Source organism: Mercurialis annua, linkage group LG2 (assembly GCF_937616625.2).
Source record: "Mercurialis annua linkage group LG2, ddMerAnnu1.2, whole genome shotgun sequence".
NCBI lineage: Eukaryota > Viridiplantae > Streptophyta > Magnoliopsida > Malpighiales > Euphorbiaceae > Mercurialis > Mercurialis annua.
Window position 1 is genome coordinate 39,742,271 of NC_065571.1, and position 23,319 is coordinate 39,765,589.

Sequence of the window (23,319 nt, forward strand, 5' to 3'; positions counted from 1 at the left end):
TATGATATGGCAGCAGTGGATCTGCATTAAAGCCGAGCGAAAGCTTGTCGGATCCTGCGAAGGTGCAAATGGCGGAAGCAGAAGATCGAGTAGTTGCCCAGTTTGCAATAACTCTAGATGAGTTGGATAAAAGCTGCCTACTCCTTGTATCAAATGAAAATAAATATGGTTCTTTTGATCAAATCGATTTGAAAAAAAACACACCCCACAAATTTCAACTAGATTCTTGTATTTTTATCTGTTTATAACAGTTATAGAAGAGAGGGAGAATTTGATTACAGTACATCTATGAATATGCAGGGGGTAATTTGAGAGTCACTGTGCTTTCCCAAATTTTCAAAATAGTCACTGAACTAATTTGCGTTCCAAAATAATTACCGAACTTATCGTTTTTGAATTTCCAGTGGTTACTAAATGAATTCCAGCGAGTTTTTCCTATGTGGCTCGCCGGACGCTGAGTCACACCTTTCCTCTTTTGCCATGTCATGTCATTGTCCACGTCACTCATAAGCCTACACTTCATCATCTTCTTCCCTAAAGTTTTTTAATATTTTCCATTAAACATTAAAAAAATATACATTCCATTAAATATCAATGTTTTAAGGAATTAATTTTTACAAAATCAATATTTGCGGAATAAATTTTTTCACAAAGTTTTCCAATAAACACTGAAAACTGAAAAAAAACACCAAAAATAAAAAATCATTTTTTATAATTTTTTGAACCTAGACAAATGGTCCCATACGTTCTTCTTCGTCTGGGTATGTATCCAAGCGATGACATGGCAAAAGAGAAAGGTATGAACCCAGGTGATGACATGGCAATGAAATAAAGTAATGAATTCAATCATTTATTTTAGTGATACCGGAAACAAAAAATTAGTTATAAAATGACTTCAACATATATATATTTTAAAAATGGAAAAAAGATCATACAATATTCAAAACAAACAATTGGTAAGATCATTTAACCATTTAATTTATACATCGAATTCGGGTCATAATCTCATTTTTGCTGAATTAAAAATAAAAAAAAAATACTCAAAATGGCTTTCTGATTCTAATTGATCATGTGGGGATCAAAGCTATCGTTTTTCGGCGGACAAACTTTAATCTATTTTATTTTTATCACTAAACTTTAATTTTATTACAAATGAAGTTTTTCAATCAAATACATACATGGCAGCCGGATTTTAATATAAAATACGATAACCTTGATAACCGCATAATCAATTACTCGGTCTCTAAAGTGGGTTTTTACAAGAAAAGGAACAATGAAAGCGTAGAAACGGTGAACTAATTGCGTAATCTGAGTGTAGAAGGGTAGCCAACTCCTTGCCTTCTATTTGGAAAAACACGATATATCAATATGCAAATTACGGCAATTCCAAAAGGAATAGCTTCCAAAACCTTTCCAATGAGATGCTTAGGCAGGGGATAGAAGCAACTCAAAACATTTCTATCATGCAACGAGACAGCAATAAACACAAGCACAGACAAAACAGCGTGAACTCCATCCGCAAACGTAATCTTGTGAACGCTCAAATCCGTCAATCCTGAGCCTACAGGATCAGGACAATCAAACAGAAACATACCTTTAGAAGTCGCAATGCCATAATAAACTTTCCCATCTCTTCCCATCACGCTGTCCGTAAACGAAGCAAGAAAGCAGGAAACGGCCAGCAGACAAAGAAAAATGAAGGCCAGAGGCCGAGTCACGGAATCACACTCACCGTTGTTCGTAATGATCGGTGTCAGAATCTGAAAGGCGAAAACAGTTAAATAAGGAAGATTTGCTGCCTTTTCTGCCTGTGCTATAATTTGTGACAATAACCGTAGCTGCGAAGTAGAAGAAGGCCGATGAACATTCGTGTTCCTGCTCGTATAGTGGTGGCGTTTTCTCCTTCTGCTACCGGAACTAGCCATCTATAGATTCTTAATTTTCTGTTACCGAAATAAAATTCTTAAATAGTTTTGTCTTGTTTTTTTTTCTTATCATCAGTTTAGTTTAGGTTTCACAAAAGTATATACACAATTACAGCGTAGCAGTTGAAAAAAATAAAATAAAGAACTTTGAATATAATAACAGTTGGAAAGCGAGTTTGAACCAAATCTGATTATTCAAATTACACAACCAACTAGTAATCAAAATTTGTAATAATAAAACATTAAATCAATAAAACTAAATACTTATTTGGTAATTTCAGTTATAACTTGTAAGTTTCAAACTTACATTATAGATATATTAAACAAAATTAATCCCAGAATTTAAATCTGTAAAGCTGCAAAAACAAATTGAAATTACATATGAATAAATTAAATTAATCAGAAATGTTTATTGAAAATATTAAATTAAATCGAACTTAAATATGTTGGTTTGATTTATTACTAAATTTAAACCAAGTTTTAGCTCCCCTAAGAAAAAATGCACATAAACCTAATAGATGTACATATAAAAAAATTACTAAACAAGACGGAGCTAGGAGTGAATTTTAGGGAAAGTCAAATTATATAAAATTAATAATTAAATTTTTAATTGTTTAGATAAACAAAATTGAAGGGATTTTCTTGAAGAAAAAAAATTGAAGAGGCCAACTATATAAAAATCCAAGATCAATAATTACATATTTTTGTAAAATATAAAAATTGAAATACTATTTATTTATTTATTTTTAAAAGTTGGGAGGTGCCAGAGTCCCTTTGGACAAGTCTTGAATCCGCCACTGATTAGCTTAGACAGGCTTAGAGAAAAATATCAAAACATTTCATGAACTTTCATATAATGTAAAGAAAGACTTGCCTTCATTTATTATCGTTGACATTTCTTTCCTTTAAAAAATTACTTCTTCAAGACCTTATATAGAGAAGACTTAAACATTTATTTATTTTTACTATTATTTGTTCCATAATTGTTTTTTTTGTGGGAAATTATAAAAAATACTTCGTTTTTTAAAATTTAATTTTTATCTTTTTTCTGAAAATTTATTTCCTGAAAATTTGTAAAAATACTCCACTTTTTTGAACCTGTTTAAAACTGTATTATAAACGATTTTAAAATATCTATTTAGAAACTTTTTAAAATCTTTTGGAACTGTAATACAAACAATTTTTTTATTTAAACTATTTTTTAAGAAACTGTTAAAACCATTTCAAACTCCATTAGAAACTGTTTTTAAAACGGTTTACAAATAGTTTCAAATTATTTTTTTAACCTGTTTAAAACTGTATTCGAAACGTTTTGTAAAACAGTTTTAAATTGTGTTTTTTGAAACTGTCTGCAACTGTGTGAAATTGCGGAGTAAAAAAAAATATTCAAATTTTTTAGGTACGTTTGCAAACTTTCAATTTTGGAGTTAAATTTTGCAAATATTTTTAATTTTTTAGATATTTTCCTAAACTTCCCTTATTTTTTTTATAAGTCTAAGCTTATTTTATGTCCAGTTAAAAATATTGAGAAGTTTATATATTTACCTAAAATAATAAAATATTTGTAAATTATACCTCAACACGGAAAAGTTAATAAAAATACCTCACGATTTTGATCCTGTTATGTTAATACTCTCCGTGTCTAAAAAAATTAGAATTCTACTCTGACTATATAATGCACAACATGATATATACTAAACTTTTCTCTCTCCATGTGATTCCTGACATCTCTCTCATATCTTCAAGTGGACTACTACAAATTACAAATTGTACTTTCATTTATTTGCTCAAATGTTCACTTTTCTTTCTTTCTTTCTTTTTTATTTTTAACGAATGTGCAGATTAAAAGTTACCTATAAATTTGACAATTTTTTCTCATTTGTTTACTATTTAATTCTTTTAATAATTTTAAAATATATACTATTATTTTAATATTTTATTATAATAGCAGATTTAAAAATTTATATAAACTGAATAAAATAATTAATTTTAACAAAATTTATTTATAATGAACATATATTAATTATATATTATGATAATAATAAACTATTATTTTACTATTTATATTATATGTTTTTCATAATTTTATCATAAATTATTGCATAATTTTAATATAATGTTTTTACATAATTCATAGATAACATTTTTATAGTGATTATATTATCATTAATTGATCATAAATTTATCATAATATTATCATAAGTCATAACATACTCTATCATAAATATCATCATAAACTTATCATAATTTAATTATAAAAATTTATTTTTCGTACTTTTTCATAATATTACCAGCCTTATTATAATATTACGATGACTTTATCATGATATTATCAAAAACCTTATCGCAATTTTTCCATAATCTTTCTCAATATTTTGCATAAACAATTTCACGTAACTTATGAAGAATTAGATAACATTATCATAATCTTTATTATAACCTTATCATAACCTTATTATAATATTATTATAATAAGATTATGCAAATTTATTTTATGTATTTTATCATAAATTTATCGTTATATTATGGGTTAATTGTAAATTAATACACAAACTTTACCCTCATTTGCAATTACAACACGAACTTTGAAACTTGGCAATTGAATACACCAGCTTTCATTTTTTTGGCAAATTAGTACACCGACCAATCATACAAAAACACATGGCTTTATATGACAATGTCCACATTAGTGTTTTTCCAGTTCGGTGTATCAATTCGCCAAAAAATGAAAATCAGTGTACCAATTTGTCAAGTTTTAAAGTTTGTGTTGTAATTGCAAATTAGGGTAAAGTTTGTGTATTAATTTGCAATTACTCTTATATTATCATAACATACTTTATCATAATATTATCATAACATACTTTATCATGACTTTATCATAATATTATCATAACTTTATCATAATTTAAGGATAATTTTTTTCATTAATTTTGCAAAAATTGTTTTAAGTAATTTATGGAGAATTAGATAACTTTATCATAACTTTTATTATAGCATCATCATAATACTATCATAAATTTATCATAATAATATTATAATATTTTTTATATCATTATTATAACATTATTATAACATTATCATAATCTTATCATAACCTTAACATAACATTATCATGATATTATCATAGCATTATATATATTATTTCACGTGATTTATTATAACTCAGATCTGATATTTCCAAATTAGTTAACATAGCTAAAGAATCAGGCAAATCACCATTATAATTATATGAAAAATCAAAAATCTTCATGCTACTCATTTATAAAATTTTATTATAATACAATTATAATCTTATAATGAACAAATATTCTACATATTTTATCATAACCTCATCATTATATTATCATACTGTTATCAAAACCTTTCCATGATGTTATTATAATATTTTTGCAATGTTACCATAACCTTTTCATAATATTATCATTAACCTTATCATAATATTATCATGACTTTATTATACAAATTTATTTTACCTACTTTATCATAACCTTATCATGACTATCATAACATTATCGTAATTTATGCATAAATTATTTTACGTAATTTATGCAGAATTAGATTATATTTTTATAATAATATCATAATATTATCATAACTACGTACCTTATCATGATATTATCATAAACTTATCATAATATTATCATGATAATATCAAAATATTATCATAATTGTATCATGATTTTATCATAATATGAAAAATTATTTTACATACTTTATAATAATTTTATTATAATATTTTCATAACATTATCATAATCTAATAATAAGATTATCATTTTTTTAATTGTTTCAATTATTTAATAAAAATATATTAATAACAAATATACATTAATAAAAAGGTAACTTAAAATTACAATGTTCTTCAATAAAAATCAGTACAAAAAGAAGAGATGAAATACTTCCACAAAGCCAATTAATTAGTACTAAACATAAACAAAAAAGGGTTAAATGAACACAATTTTTTGCATTTTTTGAACATTTGAATCTGGAAACTAGTCTCCTGGGCACATCAAAGTGTAGTCAAGCCTTGTGAGTGGAGAGGGTTTATCCCTCCATGCCAATTCAGCATCAAAAGTGATTATTAGCCCAGACTTATCAAAACAAAAAAACAAAATGGTAAAAAACAGTCCAACTAATGACTATTATTTAAGATATTGTCACACAAGATATCATGAAATTTTTTTTTATTAGAGTGTATAATCTCTAATTTTTGGATGTTTTCTCTGTTATCTATGAAAAATAAGTAAAAACAATTAAGAGAATTTTAACCAAATATTTAAATAATTAGTCAGAGCATCAAACTAAGTTTAAATATCTTTTAAGGTACTTTATCAAACATGTTACATGCATTATAAAAATTAATATACATTCATAATAATTATAAATCTTCCGTAATATTATTATTTTTTATTTTAATTTTTGATATAGTACGTGACGGTTAAGTTTATAATGTTATAATATTGTTGATTTAGTGACTGCACTATTTGTGCATCTTGATTAAGCATGTGTTGCTTCATTGACATCTGTTAGTAGTAAAAATTCATATCAAAAAGTTATAACACAAATGATATAAATGTTGGGCAACTTTCTCTTAAGATTGTGGGTTCAATTTTTTGCAGAAGCATTTTTTTTCTCCGGTTATAAAAGTAATTGATTCATAAAGTTTAATATATTTTATTTTTAAAATTAAATACAATTATTTGTTCACTGTTTATTTAAAATATTTCAAATTATTTGTTCACTTTTATAAAATATTATGTTTAAAATATTTTATAAATTTGTACTTTTGATTAATTTTTAAACGATGTCATAATAAACCATTATATAGTAATTATGAGTAATCAGATGATGAAAATAATCTTAAAAGTTTAATTTAAAAATTAAGTGTTTAATAATAAAAGATAAATATTTATACTAAAAAAAGTTAAAAATAAAATATACATGTTTAAAAATAGATAAACAAGTGTCCATTACAAGATAAATGTATGTTTTTTTTGTTTATTATGTAAATATTAATGGACTATTTTTTATATTAGGAGTATAAGTCAGTATGATAATTCATTATAGAAAAAATTACACCAAATCACTCAAAAATTTAAAAGTTTGTATAAATCACCCAACTTTTTTTTTTTTTTTGCAAAAATCCCTCAATTTTAAAAGATTCTTTTCATCTCTACCTTTTAATAGTTGTGATTACTATTATCCCTATGGTGTATTTTACCTATTGTGTTTCCATTAAATCTAATAATTTCTCCTCATTTTACATAAACCGGACCAATTCTAACTGAACCACAACCGGTCAGACCAATATTGGCCGGTCAACGGCCGGACTACCGCGGTCAACGGCCGGACCACCACGGTCAACGCCGGTCAACGGCCGGACTACAGCGGTCAACGCCCGGGCCACCACCATTACTGGTTTATGGTCAAACCATTTTTAATGGTTGGACCAATTTTAGTTAGATAGTTAAAAATTAAATAAAACACCATTTTGTGGTTAAGGAGATTTGAACCCTTGACCTCTTATAAGAGGGAACTTGTGCTTTGCCATTAAGGCAAAGACTGATTGTTGTCAACATTTACTCTATAATATATATATATATATATATATAACTGATCATAAAATTAGATTAACTTAATAGAATGAAATTAATTTATAATGTAAATTAAATATCAACTAAATATCAACTTAAATTAAATTTATTATAAGTTTAATATTAAATTAGTCTAATTAAATTTATTTATTTATTAAATATTTATACAATAAAAAAATAAAATATACATATATTTATATTTTATACAATTTATTAATATATAAGTAAAACTAGTAAAAATATTTCACTTTTTAAAATTGAAAAATATAATGGTTTAGTGGTCGTGTCGGATATGTGGTAGTGGGACCCCCGTGGTGTGCGAAAACTCTATAAAAACTCAATATAAACTCAATGACGACTTAATGTCAATTTAATGATAACTTAATGTCAACTTCATTATGTATACTATTAAAAGTAATTTATAATATTACAAATAAACTAATAGTAATTTGAAAGTAAATTATTTAAGGTTTTATTAAAATAAAATAAGCCGAAAGTAATTTTAATATAAGTGAACTGAATATAAACTTAATATTAACTCAATGTCAACTCAATATAAACTTAATGTGAACTCAATATAAATTCAATATAAATTTAATGTTCAATGAATGTTAACTCAAAGTAAATGTTTTGATAAATAATTATAAATTTAAAATAAAATTATTTTATATTATTATATAAAATTATTTTTCTATAATTTATACTTTCAAAAATAAACTATAGTAGATTGAAAGTAAATTATTTAAGTTTTTATTACAGTAATTTGTGTAAATTTAATGTCAACTCAATATCGACTCAATGTCAACTCAATATAAACCTAATATCGACTCAATGTCAACTTAATATCAACTCAATGTAAACCTAATGTCAATCCGAAGTAATGTTTTGGTAAATTATTTTAATTTTCAAATGTAAATTAATATCAACTCAATGTAAACTTAATAACTCAACATCAACTCAATGTAAGCCTAATGGCGACTCTATGTCAACTCAATGTAAACCTAATGCCGCTCAATGTCAACTCAATGTAAACCTAATGTCAATCCAAAGTAATTTTTTAGTAAATTATTTTAATTTTGAAATGTAAATTAATATCAACTCAATGCAAACTTAATAACTGAACGTCGACTCAATGTCAAACTAATGTCGACTCAATGTCAACTCAAAGTAAACCTAATGTCGACTCAATGATGACTCAATGTCAACTCAATATAAACCTAATATCAACTCAATGTAAACTTAATATAAATTAAATTTAATATCAACTCAACGTCGACTCAATGTCAAGTGAATGTAAATCTAATATCAACTCAATGTAAAATTGATGTAAACTGCATGTAAATTCAAAGTAAATGTTTTTAGTAAATTATTATAATTTTAAAAATTAACTTAATATCAACTCAACGTCGACTTAATATCAACTTACTGACGACTCAATGACGACTCAATGTAAATCTCATGTCAATTCAATGTAATCCTAATTTCAACTCAATATAAATTTAATGTCAATCCGAAATAGTAAATTATTTTAATTTTGAAATGTAACTTAATATCAACTCAATGTAAACCTAATGTCAACTCGATGTAAACCTAATGTCAACTCGATGTAAATATAATACCCCAAAATATTTAAGTATGTAAATGGGACCACGTGTCCAGTGTTAAGTCGCCGGAGTGGCGATATCGGAAAGATTTCCGAGAAATTAAGATAAATGTTAAAATTTTAGCAGGACGGTTTTGAAAAGATTATCGCGGGAAATTTAATATCATATTCCAGTTCTAAAGTTGGAATTGGAATTACAAAAGAAAAATGTTAAGAAAGTCGCAAAATAAAGTACAGGGACTAAAATGGTAATTTAACCATATAAAACCCGAAGGGATATTATTTCGCCAAGGTCCGCGAAATGTTTTATAGTATATGTGGTAAAAGTTTCGGGTCAATCAGAGACCTTTTAAAATTTGGACGCGGATGCGTTTTGGGCTAAATTGCCACTTTTGAGAAGTTTAAGGGCTAAAGTGTAAATTAGCCAATTAAGTCTCGAGAATAGTAATTAATAAATTTTGACGGAAAATAATAATATTGAGTTAGTATTATTTATATGAATATAAATTATACGTTTAGTCGAGTTAAAAGAATAATTTAACCATTTGGTTAAATTAGAAAGTTTAAAAGAGAAATGGTTTAAGTTAAAGAAATGAAGGGTTAAAGAGATAAATTGGTCAAAGCATATATACACATTTCCCTATGAATAAGAAAAGAAAGGATCAGAGGCGCATGAAGTCTCCAGAAGGAGAAAAGAAAAGAAAAATGACGATCCAATACGATCCGTCGCCGCTTCGCCGTTTCTCGTCCGTTTCCGACGTTCCATAACTCGAATTGATCGTATTTCAATGGCGAATCACGGTAAGCTTGACGTTTCGCCTTTTTAATGGATGAATTGGATTATATATCGAGTTAAAGTTTTATGCCATAAAACGATTATATCAATTTATTGATGATTGGATTCGATTATAGCGTTTTGAGTTTAGAATTGGTGTTTTTGGCACGTTTACGCGTTGTTTGAAAGTCGGAATACGGAAAATACTAAGGAAGCATGTCGGAATGGATTGAAAACGATTATAAGAACGTTACGCGGGCGCGTAACCAAGTTACGCGGGCGCGTAACCAAGTTACGCGGGCGCGTAAGTATGTTACGCGGGCGCGTAACTGTCTTGCGCGGGCGCGTAAGAATGTTATGCGGGCGCGTAACTATCTTACGCGGGCGCATATGTATCTTGCGCGGGCGCGCATTAAGGTTATGCGGGTGCATAACTTATTTGAAGCATCTATAAGGTATTTTTACCTTTCTATGACCCCCACTACTATATAGCAGGCGATTTGCGACGGACTATTCCGTCGCAAACTAAGTAAAATCCGTCGCAAATAGTCTGGTCGCTAAATTATTAGCGACCAAGGGGTCGCAAAAATGGCGACGGAACTCCCGTCGCCATATCCAACTAACCGTCGCCAATTTCGTCTCCCAAAAAATGAAAAGGGAGACGAATTTGGCGACGGATAATTAAGTTTGCGACGGAATTACTGTGCGACGGGGCTTTTGCGACGGATCCAATCCGTCGCAAATCACAATCTTTGCGACGGATTGGATCCGTCGCAAATCACAATCTTTGCGACGGATTGGATCCGTCGCAAATCACAAACTTTGCGACGGATCCAATCCGTCGCAAATCACAAACAATTTGCGCGGAAAATTTCCGTTTTCTCGTCCGTTTCCCTGTTTTATTAACGACGATTATAACCAGTAAAATCTACTATTTACAATTCTTAATAAAACTCAATTTCAGAAAAAGAACGCTTTCATATAAAAACATATTATATTTTACATAACGCAACAAAATGTATAAAGCAAAAAAATATAAAATGTATAAAGTGACAAAATACAAAATGTCAGAAACGCAAACATGACACTACAAAGTCGGAGTGTCGTCATCGTCTGAAGGACCTGGGGGTGGGGGTGGGCGATACTGCGGAGGAAGAGTCTGCATCATCTTCGCCATCTCAGCCTGAATAATCTCGGCCATCCTCTCATTGGCTCTCGCCTACTGCGCACGGAGATCCTCCACCTCAGTGGTAATCTGGCGCAGTCCATCCTGGATCCCCGCCCGCACACGCCGCTCGATCTCCTCCTCAGTTCGCTGTGACTGTGTGGACCTGGTCCTCGCCCTACTAGACGTCATCGTATCCACGTACGCACTAGTCGCTGAACCCAACCCGTAAACACGACGCTTCTTGTTAACGCCCTCGATATCCAGAAACAGCTGGGTCTCGTCGACTTCCGCTGTGCTAGAAGAACCCCCATCGGTCGGCGGCTGCGATGCAGCAGCAAGTCTCTGAGCAATTGCATCCTACAAAAAGATAGAAAAACATATCACATAACGGTTAAAAACGTATAACATATGAAATGTAAGTATAATTCCTAACAAAAATTCGGCAGCATTTCCTCTATAATTTGATTAACACCCATTTTTCAGGGACATCCTGCAAACATATACATTTCATATACAACCCACCGGCTGTTAACACACCTAATCTAGTATTTACAATTTACATTAAAACACATTTTACACTAATTTAATCTAACACTCGAGTAAAGTAAAACAACTACTAAAATTATATAGGTTCATGACTTACACTCATGTTCTGGGCCCTCTTGTCTACCATGACACCCTTATCAGCTTTCGTGGAGTGCATCCGAGTATACAGCTCCGTTGCGGTAGGCTTGCGGCCGAGCTCTTCAGCCTAAAAGAAAAATAAACAATTTGTTAGTTCATCAGAAAATCTGAAAATAAAAGATAGTTGTAAATAAAAAAGAATTCTAGAAACAAACCAACACATCCATATGTCGGATGGCGGAACGGGATCCCCCTGTATGGCGTACTGGTCCGGAACCAGCTCCAGCAGGCTCGCTCATCCTATTAGCGCGAGCTACATCGGACTTCTTCTTCTCGTCTTCTGACGCCTAGACGGCAGGGAAGAAGGGAAACGGCGGGGGAGGACGGGAACGGCGGCGGAGGAGGAAAACGGCGGGGGAAGGACAACCGGCGGCGGAAGGAGGGAAAAGATGGGGAGGAGGCGGAAAAAAAATAAAGAGAAAGAATGGGGAAGAAACCGATCTGCGGTTTCATTTAACACAATTTTTGCGACGGACTACGATTTCCGTCGCAAATATTGTGTTAAATGAAACGCAGCGTTTCGTCTAACAAAATTTGTGACGGACGGTAACTTCCGTCGCAAATTTTGTTAGCCAAAACGCAGCGTTGTTGTGCAGAAGACAATTTGCGACGGATGGTTTTAATCCGTCGCAAAAAATTAGGCGCCCTTATTTCCCTCCATTTCCCTCCTTATTCCCGCCAATTTAGTGACGGATTTGCGACGGACTGCCCGTCGCAAAACTGGCGGGAGCTATCCCGCCTCAAAAAATGGGGGTTTTGGCGACGGAATAGTATTCTGTCGCCAAATCCGTCGTCATATGGCGTAATTTGCGACGGAATTTGCGTCCGTCGCAAATATCCGTCGCAAAAACAGATTTTTCTAGTAGTGCCCGTTTCCGACTTTAAGAGTATCGGACATTGAAAAGGAAACACGGACCCCGAAAACGATAAATTTGGATATCGAACGTGACGTATTCAATTAGGATTTCGATGTATAAGGAACCTATGATTAGAAATTGATTAATAAGAGATATAATACGTATCTCGACTAAGTATTAGAACGCGATCAAAATTAAAAGACGTATTTAGAATAAGATCGTGTTAACCTAAGTTTATAACTTAGAGTTTTGATATTAAGCCTACGTTTATAAATTACACGTACAGGTAACTCGACTAAGTAGCTAACGATTCGACGAGCTACCAGGCCGATGAAATGGAATAGCAACGAGATCAAACGACATATGGGGCTCGTGTTCATGGGATCTGTATATTATTACATTTCGGAAAGCGGTCACTGTGAGTGGCAATTTACTTTCGCGTATTATTATTATTAAAGTTATTTTCATATATTATGAATATTATTATCAATACATCGCATTTATATGATTTGTTCGTATAAGATGTTATGTTCGGTGAATTTGATTATATGAATGCTGTTATATTCATTGTTCTGAATAAGAATATCTAGTGTGAGATCCGAAGAAACCAACTACCTATTGGGTGTCAATAGGCTGTGTGATCACCAGTATTTGAGTCAGTCTAGCGTGTCTAGATTGTCTATGAGATTACGAAATGCGCATACGATATGAATGTGATACGAGTGAGAACTCGGTTACGGTGTAACCTGAGCCCCGTATCTAGTGGGTTGGACCCACCAGTGAGTTGGACTCACACTTTGAGATTAAGAGATTGGTCGCGGCTGACGTGGTTAAGTGTGAACACTTCCGGGTCGGACCATTTGGATCAGTTCGATTCGAATATTCGTAATAAGATAAGTTCAGAGTTTAAGATTAGGGTTTCGGTCGGATCTGCTATTTATGAATATTATGTTATTTTCATATCATATCGAGATAGATATATATATGTTTGAGTATGCGATGTGTATTTTGATAATACCGATAATAAGTTGCATACTCACTCAGTATTATCCCAAATACTGACCCCTCACTCTGATGTTTGCAGGTATTAGAAGTCGGATCAGACAAACCATCTCCATTGCGCCAGAAGTCATTGGACTTTTACAAGTATGAATTTCTAGAGCTGCAGTAGTCAGTAGGTGTCAGTATTAGATAGACATTTTGACTTCAAATAGTATTTTATATTGTAAACTCTAATATGATATTTTAATATCTATAAATGCATCATCTAAAAGAGTTTTTCTAAAAATGTTTACATATAATATTATACTTTTAAATGCGAAAAATTATTAGTGGTTTTAGGCTTGCTACGGGTTTCGGAGCTAACACTCCCATTCCCTAGTGTCGGTTTCGGCTCAATATTTTGGGTCGTGACAGTAAACTTGATGAAGGTTACATGTCAATTTAAAGCAATGTTTTTTAGTAATTTATTATAATTTTAAAAACTAATTTAATATCAACTAAATTAACTTATATAATTTATTTTGAGTTTATATCGAGTTGACATTAAGTTAATTGTGTTTCTAATACATTAATTTATAAATTTATTTTAACTTAATTTACTTTAAGTTAATATTTAATTTACGCTTGTATTAATTTAATTAGAATAAGTTAATTTAAATTTTAACAAGCGTAATATTTTATTAGTATTTTATAATAATATATTATTTATAATCAACCATTTTAATATGCTTATATTTAGTTTAAATGCTTTCTTATACATTATTAAAGAGTATATGTATATATATATTAAAGAGTAATTAAAGACAACAAACATGTCTTGCCTTGATGGTTAGACACATGGACAAAGAGTGAGAGGTCATGGGTTCTAAACCTACTAATAGCAAATTTATATTTTATTTAATTCTTTTAAAATCTCACCACTATTGTTGACTGTCGTTGACCGTGGGTTGACCGGCGTTGACCGCGGTGGTCCGTCCGTTAACCGTGATGGTCCGGCCGGTCGGACCGGCGTTGACCACGGTGGTCCGGTCGGTCGGACCGGAATTTGGCCGGTGGTCGGTGGCGGTTGGTTAGATTGGTTCCAAATCCATATTTGTCACGTGTCATCATTTGATTGACTCAAACATAGACCAATGAAATGTTGACAAATACCAAGGACAATATTGTCTCATTTTCTTTTATTTTGGGTTATGAGGGATTTTTGTAAACTTTTAATTTTTTTTGAGAGATTTTTGCCAAAATCAAAATGGTGAGGAAAAAGTAAAACACCATAGCACTTTTAGGGAATTTGTATAAAAAACCCTTCATTATATGTTGTTTGGGTCAGCCTACGCAATGCTAAAAAAGATGAGGTAGAAAAGCTTAGTTAACATGTCAATTGGCGTAAATGTGCTAACTTTAATTTGTGAGCGTATTACTGCTAACCCTTTCATAAAAGTAAACGTTTTTGTAAAAGACCCAATTTTTTTTACAAGCAATGGGCTGTATTTTTTTTATTGGATTGGGTTGGGTGTTTGGGCTGACAATTACTAGAAATGGGTTGTATTATCATCTCTGACTTTTGATAGGTTTGGAGATGGAAGTTGGATGTCTAATATGGATTGAGATTCGTTGGCAATTGGTCTTGATTGGATGTGCGGAGCTGCTTAGAAAAAGGAAAATGTATTTGAATTTTAGGTTTGCTATCTATTCCAATTCTTAAATTAGTGTAGTCATCTCTTTTTCAGACAGGTAAAAAAATGATAAGGGAATGAAGCGCTCGATGATGATCTCTAGAGACATTCTCCGGGTGGTGAGCTAGCGATCTGCACGTAGAATTCAAACAGACTAGATCAGTGTGCAACATCAAATTTGAAGGATTAATATGTAATTTGCCACAAATAGGCATAAAATCTAAAAGGGTTATAATAGAAATCTGAGAAAATGAACTAAATTACAGTGTCTTAAAAATTTATGAGCCAATGTATAGATCCGATAAGTTAAATTAACCAAAACCAAACCTTAGTGGCCCTAGAAGCCCGTTTCGACACTTTTAGAGACTAAAACATCCCTTTTCCACTTTTTTTAAGGGATACCTTGATTAATACAAAAATTGACAATAATTATCATAAATAAACATATAACCTAATCTAAAGACTAAACATAACAATCCTAACCTAACATAATCTTAATGACTATATAAACATCTAATAATTAATTAAAAAGGGGGACGATCATAATTAAAAAAACACAATCAAACACCAAAATTTATGAGCTATGTTATAGTCATAGCTGAACCAAACATCAATAACACTGACATATCAGATTTTTCATTTCAAATCAAGTTTCGAACGCTTCAATCAATGAAGAACGTTGTTGCACTTTGATTAAAAGCTTGATTCTACATCCGGATAACCAGAAAACTCCCCTAATTTCAAAACGGTACTTTTGAGAACCCATTATCAGGCCTATCATATTCTACTGTCATATGTTTATTCAGTATTCAATTAGTCATCTAGGGTGTATGTTAGTTATTTCCACTATTTTGTAATGAAATAGCCATAAATTGTTCAAACTACCATGATTGCCATAATTTTTACTCTAGGGAACATGTTTTAGGATGATTTTATCCGTTTTATGCACATATTTTGAATATAATGAATTCCAAACATTTAATCATGCGATTCGACAATTTTTGCATATTTTTCGGGCGAATATCAAACCTGGTTCGGACCATGAGCTTGGTGGTGCCACCGGCACTTCTTTATGGCACCGCAATCGATTATAGTGGCACCAACGCCACTCCTTTTGGCACCGTTGTTCTTCGTCTTCAGACCCTTCCAAATCTTCGATTCCAGTTGCAATTAGTGTTTTTTGTTTTTTTAGGCTCGTTTGAGCTCAGAATTGGGCCCTGTTTGAACCCATAAACTTGTAATTAGTTGTAGGTTTACTTTCTGTAAATTCTAAGACCCATCTCAGTCAGTATCTTCCTAACACGTCAGCAATAAGGGGTCTTCTAAGTTATCATGGGCTTCGAGGTCTAAATCGTCGAACTAGCAACTTCCAGACATGTTTCCCACTTTATTCGGACCCAGAATCGACTCTGGTTTAGACTAGTAGATTCATATCAACAAGAGGAATAACTTTCATGTTCAGCCCAGATCCTAAATCTGAGTATACTGATTGAGAACTTCCATACACTATAGATTAAAAGTATATCTAACCTTACATATATATCAAATGTATATGGGTATGTAAGTAATGTTTGAACGCTTTGAATAAATGTCAAGATCCATATTAACAAGCTTAATCAAGATAATCACATTAACTTAGATTCAAACTAATCAAATCACATAGAAATCTTAAAATTGCTATAAAAACTATAGAACTAAAATGAATTCTGCACATTTATGTTTGAAATGAATTCTAAAATTCAATTTTTTTATTCTATTCCCAAATTAACCTTATAACCATTTTACCAAACATTAAAAATTAAATTAATACTACTAAAATTTATTATACATTAAAAATAACCAATTATACTTGCTCTATAATTTAAGTTCTCTAACTTGTTTTTTTTTCCTTTTTGTTGCTTCTCCATTCCTTTTAAGATATGTTTTTCTTTCTTCTAATTTTCTAATTTCTTATGCTCACTTTAGTTCATAATTTAAAGAGAAAATTTCCATATAAACAATAGGAAGTTTTGCATGGCAAACTGAACAAATATAGCATCATGAAATAGCCAGACGAGTCCCACCTGCCATGTTGATATTTTATTGGCAGACCCTTCTCTTCCTAAGTAAATATCAACTTCCATATCATCTATTTATCTACCATAATATATGGCAAGAAAACAATTTAAAAATTACTCACTAGTTTATTTAATTAATTATAAAAATCTGAAAAAATATTAACAAAAATAATTAATTAAAAAAATAAAGATGAGTTGATAAAACTAATCTTTTTGATTTGAGATTTGGTTGAGGTAGATATTATGATTGGTTGTGGAATATGGAATAGAGAAGATGAAAAAAAAAAAAGAGAAGAAATGGTGATATGAAAGTGACGACAAATATGCCAAAAGAGAAAACAAAACCCTTAAAAAATTGAGGGCATTATGGTCAAAAGGGAATTGTTCTTTTTGTCATGTGTTGTTCATTTGTAAATTCTATCTATTTTACTTGGATTTATAAATCCACAAATTATAAGTAACATTAATTCTCAGATTTTAATTCTGAGAATTTTGTTTGTCCATTCATTCATTCCAAACATAAAAAATTGGAATCGTAAATGAATTTCAATTTTTTTTAAGGAATTCATTCATTCCAAAGGGGGCCTAATTAATGGTTGTATAGGCTTTCAAAATGGTAATTAGTAAAATTAATCTCACTTAAACATCCGGTTTAGGCTTTATGTATGTAAATGGAATAAAAGTCACCTCTACCTGTTACATGTTAAAAACCCCAAGGTTATATGCTTGCTTGAGATTATTTGCTACATGCTCACATGCCAGTGCATATCGAGTCATATACGCGTCATGCATGTCTACTTTCCAATCTTCCATTTTCCAGCTCTTGCTTTCCAAATTGTTTACTTTCCAGCATTATCCTTTGGATTACTTTGCATGTTGAGATGAGATATTGGATATGTCTTTTGAATCGATGTTAATCAATAAAACGCAAGTCAAGAATAAGGGGGTGTCCACGAACCCGATCTTTTAGTCTGATGCACGATTCTTCATCCATAAGCATGTGAGGTCAATCTATTCAATATGAAAGGTTTTTCCTAGTTTAGTTAGGTGGCGACTCCATTTTATTTCAAAAAAAAAAAGACCGAGTTCATCCATAAGCCTGGGCGACTGCTCGAGAAACCCAATCCGCTCACAATGCCGACTCACTAGGATAATCAAACTGTTTTTAAACAATAAGATTAAAACGTATTTAATTTGTTTTAAATTGTTGCCTTGGAAACAACCACATGGCTTGTGTCTTATTGATCATATTTATTTACCAGACTTATCTGCACCTTCTACACTACATTAGACTTTCTCTTCTAATCTTACTCTCTAGGAGTTCCACTTTATTAGCCCCGAGGCTCATAGCCGATCTCACGTTCTCACATTGAATTCCAATGATCAGAATATCTTATGCAAAGTAGCATCATCAGTCACAACCTAATACCTCGGTCGCTTATATTCGTGGGTCACTCATCCATAAATTATTCCAACCATCACCGTATTAACTGTACATGTTTCCACAAATTAACTACATCTTAGCAAACTCTTATCCATATTGTATAACTATGAGCGGAGCGTGGTTTAGGGATCGCTCGCCCAGGCTTGTGGTTGACTTATTGATCTGGAAATAGTTTCCAAAAATGGAGTCGCCACCTAATTCAACTAAAAAATGCCTTTTCTATCGACCAGATAACCTTACTTGCCCTCAGTAAGATTATCGTGCATCGGACCAAAAGACTGGGTTCGTGGACCTTTCCGAGACTTGTGTGCTTGGCTTATCAATTACTAGCTTTATTTACCAGACATATTTTATTCTCATCTCAACATTGGATAGAAGTCAATAGGATATATTGCTAGAAATAAACAAGTTCGAAAGCAGTAAACACGTTTGACGCGCATATGACTCGATCTGGACTAGTCATGCAAAGAAAGTAACAGGTCCTCCTAAGCATAAATCTAAATCTGGCTGTTTCTAACAAATAGCAGGATTCTGGCTGGTATGGATTGATTACATGCACAAAGCCTAAACCGTAAGTCTAAGTCTGATTGATTTTATTAAATAATCTTGATTGCCATATACAACTGTTTACTACTTTTTCGTGATAGTCCCTAAGATGTCTAAGTGGCTGGCTTGATTTGATTTGATTTAGCTAAGTTTTACATGGTTAGTCCTTTAGCCTGTTAAAATTTGGATATGGCATGATTTTGGAAAGCGGTAAACAATGTCAACATGCTCACGGGCATTTGCTATGCATACAAGGTTAGGAATACTTTTAAACCTTGTTGACTTTTTGAGTGCCTTGCACTTGCATAGGTTTGACTGTTGGTGTGGTCAGAACTAGTTCTCGGTCAAAACATGGTAGTTTCCCATCCTGTTAATACGGTTCCATCGGTTTGAACCACTGTCAATTTCGAGTTCTGGTGAACCCGAAATCTACTATGAAGGTTCCTGGGTTTGCGCGGTCTCGGTCTCGTGGCCCGATTTTATAACTTATGTTACATATCTAGGTTCATGGGCCCGATTTATAGTGGTTCTGACCCATTACAGTGCATAAAATTAAAGTATATTGATTTATCTATGTCAGGGTTCAACCTGGGCCTGATTCTAAGCCCAAACGAGCCTGAAAACGCATCTGGAAGTCTGGATCCAAGTCTGGGAGATTTGGGGGTCAAGTTATGGGAGTCTAGGCACGAAGAATACGACGTCATTTTGATTGCCGGTGCCGACAGTTTGGGGTGGCGCCACCGTCGGTTTGAGTGGCAGCGGCTAAGGCGCTGCGGGCAGCAGCAGTAGTAGTTTTACAACAGTCATTTTTAGCGTTTTTCAGCTCGTTGTAAGTCCGTTTTTCATGAAAAAAATAGTCAAAATGAATAATACAAAACAAAGAATGAAAATATGACAATTAAATAGTGTTTAAAGCTGATTTGAAACACTAAAATAGCAATTTATAATAGTTTATTAAGTTATGCAAATTTTGGCAAATAAGCTTAAAATCACCTCAACATGCATCCTAAGTGATTTAGTTGTGTGGATTTTTGGAATTAAAAGTTTAAAACACATTAATCTAGCTATTAACATGCTTTTTCATCGATTTTTATGGCAATTTCATCCAAACACATAATTTAGCAATTATGGCAAAGATAATGAAAATAACATAAGATGCATCATAATTAGCAAATAACTCAGCAATTTACAATTAGCATAGCATAAAGTGATAAAGAATTAAATTAAGGGTCCTCAAAAGTAATATTTTGAGTCCTTGACTCGTTTACTAGCGAAGAGGATGGAATCCAGCTTCAAATATGTGCAGGGTTATGTTCTTGAAGAAATAAAGCATTTTTAGTGTTTTAAAACTAGAATTGACTAAGATTTGTCTGTGTGTTGTGTGTGAAAATTCGGCCAGGGCTAGGTATCTCTAGGGGGATTCGATTTCTCGCTTTAGGTAGGTTGACTAACAGTAGTATTTATAGGGAAAGGTGTTACCTAGTGTTTACTAGAGTTTTCTAGGATTGAAAGTGTGTGAAGTGATAATCTTTTAGGTATTAGGATTATTTAAAAACTCTATTTTTTAATTAATTTCGTATCTCATTTTGAGGACTAAGCAAAATAGGTTTAAAAGTTTATTTTGGTGCTTAAAAGTGTCAAAAAGACTACTAAGACACAATGGGTTTGGGTATGATCAATTTTAGTCCATAAAATTTATAAATTGGCCCATAACTTCTAAGATATTGCAATTAGTCCAATTTTTAGACTTAGACTATAATTTCTTTGGATTTTTATAGGCTATCTATGACTAATTATGTTTTAATCCTCCAAGTTTGCTGCTATGCACATATTACGCCTATTTTGATTCCAGCAAGAAAATCGATAGCTCGCCATCCGGACAGATTTCTCTAGAAATCATCATTGGATGCTTCAGTCCCTTATCACTTTTTACTTGTCCAGGAAATAGGTGTCTATAGTAATTATGTATAATATGTTTATTAGTAAGCTAAAAAAACGAAGACGTGTACATATTTTAAATTTTAAAATATTATTATAATTAAGCTTAATTGCACCAAAAATTACCAACTTTCGCGTGTTTTTGGTATTTAACATAATCTTCTTTTTCTTGGCATATTTAACATTAACATTCATTTTTTGGAATATTTGTCCTTGATTGCGTTTACTTTGAAAAATAGTGTTAGTTTGAATGCAAAACAGCGTCGTTTTACATCCAAAACGGAGTCGTTTTTTATCCAAAACGGTCTCGTGGACAAATAAGCTAAAAAATGAAATTTAATGTTAAATATGTCAAGAAAAAAATATTACATTAAATATAAAAAACACGCGAAAGTTTGAGATTTTTGATGCAATTAAGCCTTATAATAATTAAATTTAGTATTAAATATTTTAAATAAGTATTATTTTTCTCTTATAATTTCTTCTAAATATTAACAATTTATTTTTAAAATAACATTATGAAATGATACTAATAAAAATAATTATCAAAAATAATATTTTAAAATATTTTTAATGTATTTTTGAAACTATTTTTTAAAAATTTAATTATTTTTAAGAATAGTTTTTTTAGTAGTTAGTTACTAATTAAAATTTTCTCAAAATATTAGTATTTTATATTTTTCAAAAAAATAGAACTTTTAAAAATTGTTACAAATTGTGACAAATTTGTGATGAAAATGGGTGTTGCAAAGTTTATGACGGATGTTTTACGTCATAAGTTTTTTTACGAAAACAACTATCACAAATCCATCACAAATTGATAAAAAAAATTATGGCACAAATTTTTTGTGACAATAATTTCCTTCACAAACCCATCAGAAATAGTGGCAACGTAAAATCTGTCTCAAATTTGTGAAGTGATAGATTTTTCCGTTACAAAAAGTTTTTAACAGATTTGTGAAGGACTTTATGTGACAGATTTGTGAATGACTCTAATTTGTGACGGAAAATTCCTTCAAAATTCCATCAAACTCTATAAGTTTGTCATAAAACCTTCACCAATTTCGGATGGATTTTTTCTTTCACAAATTTCTTTCGCAATTTGACAATTGTTTTTACAGTGATATGTAATACCCTGTGTTTTCCGTTTGTTTCTGTTGATTATCCTATCTTTTTGTCGTCCGTTTTTTAGCGTGTTTGGGTTTGGTTAGGCCCATTTTTGAAGTTTAGATTTGGTCCCTTATCGTCGATGGGCTCAGCCCATGTTTATGGCCCAATTTGGGCATGTTCCTGTAGGGCGCGATAGGGCTGGCGCGACTCACGTCACACCCTGCCTTTTTTGCTGAGGGACGCGATGGCCCGTCGCGCCTCGCGACGCATTCTGCTGCTGAACGTGTTTGTGGGGTCTATTTACTCGACCTAATCTAATTTTTTCACTTTTCCAAAACCCTAAAGCGGCCCTAGTATCTGATTTACTCGATTCCCCTTCATTCCCTTCGGTTTTAGCCTTCGGTAAGTGATTCTTGCACTTCGTTCTTTTTTTAATCGATTCCTAATTGCGTTTATCGATTGGTAGCTTATTCGTTCTCCTTTTGCAGTGTGTTTTGGGTGCTGATTCGCTGTTTCTATTCGATTTATTGTCTGACCTCAATTAATAACTGTATGTGTTTGCAATCCTTTAGGTTTTGCGTAAGGAATCATGTGTTATAGCGATAGATTGTGTTCTTAATGCGTTATACCATTGTTGTGTTAATTTGATCGGTTAAACGCTTTGCCTAATCTGTAATAGGATGTTTATCAATGGATTGGCTCGCTTAGACCATTAGAACTAATGTCGATTGTTGGGTTAAGGTGCTAGTTGGTTTCGTATGAGTATAGCTTTGTTCATTTACTGTTTTGACATGTTAATTGTGGCTGGAAATTCATATTTAGGGATGTTGTAGAATGATGAAATCAACTCGTTGTTGTTTTGCTCATTAGGTGGATCTTAAATTGAGTATTTGACTTGTAATGCACGTTTACACCTTGGTTGATTTAATTTTTGTTCTTAGACT

At 31.6% G+C, this 23,319-nt stretch overlaps 2 protein-coding genes across 2 annotated transcripts; both read right to left on the reverse strand.

The window, feature by feature from the left end:
* Positions 1-939: 939 nt before the first annotated feature.
* LOC126669991 (protein DMP3-like) lies at positions 940-2,000 on the reverse strand. The gene is made up of 2 exons (XM_050363645.2): positions 1,733-2,000; positions 940-1,561 (listed from the first exon to the last, which is right to left on the reverse strand). Exons 1-2 carry the CDS (start codon positions 1,923-1,925, stop codon positions 1,296-1,298), a joined length of 459 nt encoding a protein of 152 aa, XP_050219602.1. The 5' UTR covers positions 1,926-2,000; the 3' UTR covers positions 940-1,295.
* A 9,115-nt stretch (positions 2,001-11,115) lies between these two features.
* On the reverse strand, positions 11,116-18,876 carry LOC130015113 (uncharacterized). The gene is made up of 7 exons (XM_056104663.1): positions 18,855-18,876; positions 18,649-18,729; positions 16,310-16,432; positions 15,337-15,500; positions 11,904-12,035; positions 11,708-11,815; positions 11,116-11,421 (listed from the first exon to the last, which is right to left on the reverse strand). The coding sequence occupies exons 1-7, from the start codon at positions 18,874-18,876 to the stop codon at positions 11,116-11,118; spliced, it is 936 nt and encodes a 311-aa protein (XP_055960638.1).
* Positions 18,877-23,319: the final 4,443 nt, after the last annotated feature.

Coding starts and splice junctions, on each gene's coding strand:
- LOC126669991 (XM_050363645.2), bottom strand. CDS start 1,925: ATGGCTAGTTCCGGTAGCAGAAGGAGAAAACGCCACCACTATACGAGC. Junction 1,562..1,732: donor ACCGATCATTACGAACAACG/GTGAGTGTGATT, acceptor CTGATCCTGTAG/GCTCAGGATTGACGGATTTG.
- LOC130015113 (XM_056104663.1), bottom strand. CDS start 18,876: ATGGATAAGAGTTTGCTAAGAT. Junction 18,730..18,854: donor GGATAAGAGTTTGCTAAGAT/GTAGTTAATTTG, acceptor ACTTTGCATAAG/ATATTCTGATCATTGGAATT. Junction 11,422..11,707: donor AGAGGGCCCAGAACATGAGT/GTAAGTCATGAA, acceptor ATCTTTTTGTAG/GATGCAATTGCTCAGAGACT.